Here is a 9,310-nt window from a genome sequence, read left to right as displayed (position 1 = left end):
TATGAAAGGTTTTCTTAATTAAATAATTAACGAAATATACCTCTTAAATTTTTTGAAAATTTTATATTAAAATATTTTGGTTTTTTTAAATATAGACATTTCGAACGAAAAAAATAAAAACTGACAAAAAAATCAAATTTCATTAACCCAACGGAAAAACTCATATACAGATCGAGGAATTCACAGGAGCAAGCTAAAATCCACCATGTCAGCTAAAGCATTCACAACTTTGACCACCAATAGACGCCAAGCCAAAACAGGTCAGGTGTTGCTGGCATCGGAAAGTAAACGCCGACCTTAGCCGAGTCAAGAAACGACCATCAAAACCATAGACGAACACCAGAAAAAATAAAATAAGGAGACCCCAATTTGAAAACATGAAAAGGAAGGAGAAAAGTAAAGCGCTTATAGAGATCGTCAGATCTAACCAGTTTTCCAGTTTGGTTTGATGAGTGAATACGAAGAAAGTACATCCAAACAACTGTCTCGCCTTTTCCGCCACCAGAGTAAACACTAAACCTAACACTGCTGCCGTTCTCAAAGCGAGCATGGAGCAGAGGTGGGAAACCCTAGTGGTTCAGATCTGAGATCACCTTCGCCATGACATCACATCTTCTCATTTGGAGAGTTCCCACCACCACATCGGAAGAAGCTATGTGAATTTATGGAGCCAAAAACAAAAAAAAACTTGGAGGGTTGTGACCCAATTCTGCCTCCATAGAGCCTATACACGAGGCTTTGAACCACTACAATCACCCAAAACCGGTGTTTTTAAAACCGGACCGGAAGCTGAACCGAATTTTTTTTGGGTCACGGTTTAATATGGTCTGACCGGGTCAAACCTGGTTCAATAATCTGGTTTAATATATTTTTAGTATATAAATTTAAAAATAATGTTAGTAAATATGATACATAATTAAAATATAAATAACTTTTAAACATAAAACATTATAAATATAAACTAGTTTTATGTTTATATGGATGATTTATAGATTTTTGATAGTTTTCGTAGTTTAATAATTTTAAGATCTAATCCGGCTACGTGATCGGTTCATGGTTGAACCAATTATTAGACCCAACTCGTTTATATACCCGGTTCATGGTTGAACCCGGTCTAACCATCGGGTCGGTCCGGTTTTAACAACACTGGTTTTTACAAAAGAAGTCAAAAAATATTTTATACAAACTAAGAAAACTATGAAAGGTTTTCTTAATTAAATAATTAACGAAATATACCTCTTAAATTTTTGAAAATTTTATATTAAAATATTTTGGTTTTTTTAAATATAGACATTTCGAACGAAAAAAATAAAAACTGACAAAAAAATCAAATTTCATTAACCCAACGGAAAAACTCATATACAGATCGAGGAATTCACAGGAGCAAGCTAAAATCCACCATGTCAGCTAAAGCATTCACAACTTTGACCACCAATAGACGCCAAGCCAAAACAGGTCAGGTGTTGCTGGCATCGGAAAGTAAACGCCGACCTTAGCCGAGTCAAGAAACGACCATCAAAACCATAGACGAACACCAGAAAAAATAAAATAAGGAGACCCCAATTTGAAAACATGAAAAGGAAGGAGAAAAGTAAAGCGCTTATAGAGATCGTCAGATCTAACCAGTTTTCCAGTTTGGTTTGATGAGTGAATACGAAGAAAGTACATCCAAACAACTGTCTCGCCTTTTCCGCCACCAGAGTAAACACTAAACCTAACACTGCTGCCGTTCTCAAAGCGAGCATGGAGCAGAGGTGGGAAACCCTAGTGGTTCAGATCTGAGATCACCTTCGCCATGACATCACATCTTCTCATTTGGAGAGTTCCCACCACCACATCGGAAGAAGCTATGTGAATTTATGGAGCCAAAAACAAAAAAAAACTTGGAGGGTTGTGACCCAATTCTGCCTCCATAGAGCCTATACACGAGGCTTTGAACCACTACAATCACCCAAAACCGGTGTTTTTAAAACCGGACCGGAAGCTGAACCGAAATTTTTTTGGGTCACGGTTTAATATGGTCTGACCGGGTCAAACCTGGTTCAATAATCTGGTTTAATATATTTTTAGTATATAAATTTAAAAATAATGTTAGTAAATATGATACATAATTAAAATATAAATAACTTTTAAACATAAAACATTATAAATATAAACTAGTTTTATGTTTATATGGATGATTTATAGATTTTTGATAGTTTTCGTAGTTTAATAATTTTAAGATCTAATCCGGCTACGTGATCGGTTCATGGTTGAACCAATTATTAGACCCAACTCGTTTATATACCCGGTTCATGGTTGAACCCGGTCTAACCATCGGATCTGTCCGGTTTTAACAACACTGCCCAAAACCCCATACAACTACTAAAGCATTAGACCTCATCATTCTAACCGAAAGCATCAGAATCAGATTTTGAAATAAAATTCATGGCAAAGAAACAAGAAAATAAAAGAAAAAGAGGTCATTTAATAGTGGCCGAAGGTGAAATTAACTCCAGAAAAATCAAGGTTAATCAATGGAATTTGACTTTAACAAAAAAGAAATGAAAAACAGAGCAAAAAATAACATTGCTTTTTAAAATTAAAAAAAATGAAGTTAGAGTTAGAATATTGGTTATAAGTTTTCATTAATAATATTAAAAAAATTGTAAGACAAAACTAAAATTTGAAAATGATATTGCTTTTTGAACTGAGGAGGTAACAGACATGTTAACATCAAACCTCGTTACAGCTCTATGTTGGAGAGAAGTTATTACCCTCGCAATGAAACTGAAAACCGATCCAAGATATATTTATATACTTATAAATAAATAACATCTAATCATTACAGAGAGAAATTTATGTACGTACAAATATTTCCTACATCGACTATCTATATCCTTTTTTTTAGATTGGACAGGCAATTTTAATTTTCAATACTACTATTACCTCCTTCTGTTTCTGTTTCTGTTTCTGTTTCTGTTTCTGTTTCATAAAGAGTATTATCATCAGATAATTTTTTACGCATGTTAAAAAGTATTTTCAAACACTATTTTACATTATCTTCAGATGCTAAGTACTTTTATCTCTCTAATTAATACATTAGTATAATGGCTTAGAGCCATACTTTTATTTTAAAAAAATTCATTAAAAATATATAACAATACTCATTTTTAACCATAAAAAAATTTAAAATAAAAAGATTATTAAATCAACTCTGATGTATTCCACTATTTTACTTCTAAAATAGAACAATTATAAAATAGAGATATATTTCTTTTCAATGTATTTTTTTTATTTTTACTTCGAAAATGCATATTTTCAAAAGATTCTATTTAAATTTTATAACAAGTACCTTTTATTTATGAAAGTTGATATAACTAACCCTATGTATTTTTTATTTTTACAAGATTTTCATACAATTATGATTTTTTTTTAAAGTAAAGTTTCTTTACAAGACTATTATATAAATAAAAAGTGTGATTCTATGTTTATAAAAACTGTATTTTTTTAAAACAGGGAAAAAGCTTGTCGGATGATGCTGGTACGGTGCTTTAACCCCTTCTGGAAAGCCAGACCATAATATCGAGCTAGCAGCTTAAGAAGCAAAGGGACAGTGGGGTGGTATTAAATCCGGCTTATTGTTATTTTGAGCAATGTATAAGGCAACTCAAAATAGTTGTTTTGGTTATAATTATAAAACTTTAAAAATTAAAAGAATATTTTGTAAATAAAAAGTATGACTATATAATAGAAGAATGTTAGTTTTGCTTTTATATTTAGAGTAAAAAATAGTAATTTATTTTAGAGAAAAAAATATAAATAGATTATAGCACTTTTTCTCTATTATAGCATTTAAAAGTGAAAATAGTAATGGGTTGGAGAGGTTCTTACTATTTTAAATATTTCTAATGGCAGTAACTACTTTTCACATATTTCAGTGATTATCTATAACTATTAGCATGTTGTATGCAAGCATATAGACTAACCCGTTTCATTTATAGCTATATATATGGCATGAAATGTACTGACCGATCAGGATTAATTAGTGGCGTCGTAATTTTATATATAATCACAATTCACAAGCATCTACACATGCATATTACCTAACGTAGGCCAATTTCGGATTTCATTGTTAACATGTGTAGAAAATATATTCCTTTTATAACATGCTGAATGTTCATGAACTGAAACCAAACTCATTCATGAGTATACGCAGAAAATGTTTTATTTTTGCCTTTGCAACAAGGGCTTATATGTTTTAAGCATCTATTCAATAAGTGTGTGTGTACATATATATGATATAAGTAAACATATACTCCCTCCGTTTCAAAATAGATGATGTTTTAGGGAGTTTTTGATGTTTCAAAATAGATGATGTTTTCATATTTTAAAGTATCTTTTAACTTTATCAAAAACTGTGTAACCAATCATATTTTGTAGTATATTTTGTGATTGGTTGAATAATTTTAATTTATATTTTAAAGATATTTTTCAGATAAAAAAACAAGTTTCTAATTATTGTCCCAACCTAAAACTTCGTGTATAAGCATACATAAACGTTAGGAGTGACGATCATTAGTAGAGACATCATTCTTTGGTTATTATACAGATCCGGAAATGCGACCAAACATGTGTTGCTAGGACTTAGCAAGTAAACATGCATGACACTTTTACCAAAAAAAAAACATGCATGACGCACCCAATCATCGTCTCAAATAAGAGTTGTGTATATACATCGTTGGATCTGTCACGTGCGTTCGTTTCAATTTATGACTTACCTTTACAAAAATAAAAGAGAGTGTTGTACTTCTAGGGCAACGAAGAGGACAGAGAAGGAGATGAAGATTCCTTTTTACACGTGGACCCCAAACCCCATGCTATCTCTCATTGTGTGCATGTGAACTTTGCATCTTCATTTTTTTAGTTAGAGCATGATTATTGCGGGTTTCTTAAAGTGAGATTTTTAGCGAAATATAAGAACCCATCTCTTAATTTTTAACTAAAAAAGTTAAGAACCGGTTCTTAAAACTCTTATTTAAGAGCCGATTCTTAGTTTTTTTAATTAAAAGTTAAGAGACGGTTTTTTATATTCCGCTAAAAACCTCACTTTAAGACCACCCATTGGAGGTGCTCTAACAACCCCCAATAATCATGTTCTTATAAACTTAAATATATACTCAGTTTTATTATATTTATTTTACCAAGGTAACTGTCACTGAAAAAGAAAAGGATGAGTAACTCTCGTCTCTCTCGGAACATGATTAATTTGGGTTTTTAGGACGAGGTTCTTAGCGAAATATAAGAAATGGTTTCTTAGTTTTTTTAGTTAAAAAATTAAGGGACTGATTCTTATATTCCGCTAAGAACCACGCTCTAAAAACTCCCCACTAATCATGCTGTAAAAACCTCTCATTCATAATGCTCTCAGTCCCACCTTATAATCAATTCTTTTTATATATTATAATGTAGACATCGTCACCAGCAGTCCAACAACAAGAACCATTCATTTATTGGTTCTACAGGCATTAACACTACTAGTTACAGTTTTTATCACTTGCTTAAAAACCCACACATTGTCCCTATCGATTAACACTTCTAATTTATTTATTATCCCCAAAACAATTATATCACATTTATTTAATATTTTCAAAATATTAATTTTTCCTCAGTATATAAAAATCAAAGATAAAAAACACCCCTTCCAATATTTAAATTCTCTTCTTCTGTATCAAAACTTACAAAGATTACTAGTCTTTGTTATTGCTCGGTACAAGCTCAAACTCACCTCCTTCCTCTTCTTGATTCTCTTCATCGTCTTCCTCATCATCATATGCTTCTTGGTCAGTACCTTCTTCATCATCAAAGTTCTGATCCAACGGCTGTGGAGGATGTTGATCGGGTTTAGCCGTTGCACCAACCGTAGTTGCCGTAACTGGAGGCCATTGTTGCTCCGGTTGGACCATCAAAGGAACCGAATTATCCGGTTTGACTAAACCGGATGTTGAAGAAGAAGATCCTACGTTGTTGTTGGTGTGGAACTTGTTCCTCTCTCTATATAAAGCATCAAGCTGGTGAAAGTAAGGACAAGTCTTGGAATCTTCAGGGCGTTTCTTGTTGCTCTCCTTGACTTTCTTGTAGTATTTATTAATGTTTTCCCATTTTTCTTTGCATCTCTTTGAGTTCCTGTTGAATCCTAACCTTCTCATCCCTGCAGATATATCTTCCCATAACGGTCCTTTAGGTCCGTTCTCTTCATATTTTGAATCAAGATTCGTCCTCAGCTTTATCAATGCCTCTATCTCCACTTTTGGCCACCGCGAAGAGCTCAAGGCTCCTGCCGACACTGGAGTCATGTTCTGATCACCATTGTCCGTTTTCATAGTGTCTAAGGCCGGTAACGGCTGAGGAGGGGGAGGAGGGGGAGGAGGGGGAGGAGGTGGCGTTTGAGACGTTTGCTGCTGTGTCGCCTGCTGGTTGTTGTGGATAACCTGCATTTGCGGTTGTTCGATTGACTGGCATTGAGGGTTCGGTTTTTCTGAAAACTTCTGAAGAAACGCCGTGACCGCGGCGTCTTTAGCCGCGGACATGGAGCGTTCTTGAGCTAAAATCTCGTGCTCGCGGTTTATTCGAGCAATTTCTTGAACTCTCCAAGATTCTTCTCTAACCATCCTCTCGTGCTCACGCTTTTCAACAGCTTCCAAGAACTTGCGTTGAAGCTCCTCTTGCTTACCAACAACCTGTTTCATTAACCGCTCGAAAAACTCCTTCCATTTCCTCTTCCTCTTCTTCTTCCTCGTGGTTGTCGTCTTCGTGTCGCCAACCTCAACGTCAGAAGAAGTCGAATAAGAAGACGAAGACGATGTTGAGTTATCCGACAGAAAGTCTCCAGAGATGTTTGGAAACGAAGGAGTGATGTTTCTTGTCGGCGGTATAACAGTTGTTACCGGAGGAGGAGTGGAGAACATGGAGCTGTTGTTGTGAGGTTGCGATTGCGGTTGATGGTGGTGTGAAGAGGAGGTTGCGTGAGTCTCGAGAGCTTCTAACTGATCGAAGAAGCGATAAGTTTTGCCTTCGGATTTTCCGGTACGGCCTTCTTTGGTTCTTTTGTGGTATTTGTAAACGTTTTCAAATTTCTCTTTACATTTCTTTGCGTTTCTTATGTAACCAAGCTCCCCCATTTTCCTGACAACAAAAAAAACCCTCACAATTTAATCATTTTCCATCTCTTAATATATAAAAAATATTCAAATTTGTAAGAAATGTTCATTAAAAATAGTAGTTTTGTTTGTTTAAATATCGGATCAGTAAAATGACGACATATATGTAGTTGCCTAGTTGGGAAGTGGATCAATCAGCATGAGTTTGAGTTTGTGAAAGTACTAGGCCTTCACAATCTTATCATGAATAAAACATTATGTAAATTAACAGCTAATAAATTACAAATTAAGAAAAAAAAATAGACACACCTCAAGAACTATCCGAATCTGAATAAATTTTCGTACATCTCATTGAAGAAAACATTTTACGAAATGAAGGGAAGCAAATTCGCAGAATAAAACTCAAAAAAAAAAAAAAATAGTTCTACAGAAAAATGGCAGATCTTAAACACTGTCACTTAAACTATAATTAATAATATTAGCTTGGTAATAACCATTTCCATTCGAATTTTTTTAAGAAAATAAAGAATTTTTTTTCCAAAGAAAGGGACAGAGGAATAAAGGAAGAACTGGAAAAGCACCTGGAAACCTCTTCCCATAAGGGTCCTTTAACGGTTGCGTCTCCAAACGCTATTCCCATGTCAGATCGTATTTTCAGTAACGCAAGCGTTTCCTGCCGCGGCCACCTGTTTCCTCCAAAACCACGGTCGCTCATCTCCTCCGACACCTCAAAAGCTCCAACCGCTGCTGATGTTGCTGCCGCAGCTTCTGTAGCGGCTGACTCGTTATGTTGTAGCGGCACCGTTTCTGTTGCGGCGGATGTGGTTGTACTACCACCCTGCTGCATCATCGTTAAGGGTTTTGATTTGTTCCCCTAGATTTTTTTATTTATCTTCACCCTCTCTTTTACGGAGAAGTTACAGAAATTAAAATTTTAAAATAAAAAAGGGAAATAAAAATTCATAGAAGAAAGAGAAAAAAAATGAGTGAGAGAGAGAGAGAGAGAGGAGTGAAATCTCTAGGTGGAGGGTTTTATGGAGTTGAAGAGTTTGTAAATATTAGCTAGCAAAAAAAAGTTTTAAATACTTTAAGTTAATTTTATTTTATTTTCCCTGGTGATGGATTGCTTGTCAACCTCAAGGAGCCATTCTAAAATTATTAATATTATATTTTCTCTCTTTGCATATTTTATTCAATTTTATTCAATTTTATTACCTTTATTTGATATTTTTCCTTAATTTGAGACACAATAGAATCTTCATAATTTCTTTCCCCTTTATATTTCCAGTTTTGAATAATTATATTTCAATTACAATGTATTACCTTAGCACAATTTGTATACTGTAATTGTGATTTAGATTTGACAACTAACTAAATATCATCAAAATTATCCTAGCTATGAGAAGAAAATTAGAATTATTAGTATTCTTATTAAGTAAGTAAGAGTGTTTCAAATTTTAACTTGATTTAGATTTGTTTGATAATTATATATTTATAGAACTGTATCAATGTAATAGTTAGAATATCATAAACGAGAAAAAATATTGGCTGATTTTGAGATCGTATAATAAATTAAACATTTATACTAACTAAATTATTAAAAGTATATACATTGCTGATTGACCTAATTTTACATATATTACAGTTATGATAAAAACATTTTAATGATATATTTTTGTATATAATATTTTAAGTTGTTAATAAAATGTATTTAATATATGTAGATTTGAAAACCGTTACGGTTAAATAATAAATAACATAATTAGAATTTGTATCATAGTGATTTGTATTATTGTTAACATGTCAAAATTTAAATTTGAATCTAATAAATAGAATACAGTTTTTAAAAAAGAAATGTAACTACTACCTAATTCTTTATTCTTTTGAAAAAAAATTAAATGAATAAGAAGTAAAAAAAAAATTTCTATGTAAAATAAGGTAAAAAAAAAAGAAAATGAGAGAGGGGAAGGGAATGGGGACATCTATTCTATTGAAACATGATAATAACCTATTGATAAATGTTATATCCAATTATACCGGTTATACTGTTATATTGTTTTGGACGCTGGATATAATATTCAACCGTTTGTTACCATTTTAATCAAGAGATGGGTGGACTTTCAACGACTTTTATTTTTAAAAACCAACTATACTACTAGTCTAACCGGAGA

The 9,310-nt window shown here is 33.1% G+C and overlaps 1 protein-coding gene across 1 annotated transcript; it reads right to left on the bottom strand.

The window, feature by feature from the left end:
- Positions 1-5,562: 5,562 nt before the first annotated feature.
- On the bottom strand, positions 5,563-8,173 carry LOC106367690 (trihelix transcription factor DF1-like). Its single transcript, XM_013807519.3, has 2 exons — positions 7,721-8,173; positions 5,563-7,164 (listed from the first exon to the last, which is right to left on the bottom strand). The coding sequence occupies exons 1-2, from the start codon at positions 7,987-7,989 to the stop codon at positions 5,730-5,732; spliced, it is 1,704 nt and encodes a 567-aa protein (XP_013662973.1). The 5' UTR covers positions 7,990-8,173; the 3' UTR covers positions 5,563-5,729.
- Between the last annotated feature and the right edge of the window lie 1,137 nt (positions 8,174-9,310).

The sequence above is a fragment of the Brassica napus genome, chromosome C2 (assembly GCF_020379485.1).
Source record: "Brassica napus cultivar Da-Ae chromosome C2, Da-Ae, whole genome shotgun sequence".
NCBI classification, from domain to species: Eukaryota; Viridiplantae; Streptophyta; class Magnoliopsida; order Brassicales; family Brassicaceae; genus Brassica; species Brassica napus.
Note: the sequence above shows the minus strand (reverse complement) of the source record. Positions and strands in the feature narration are given on the sequence as shown.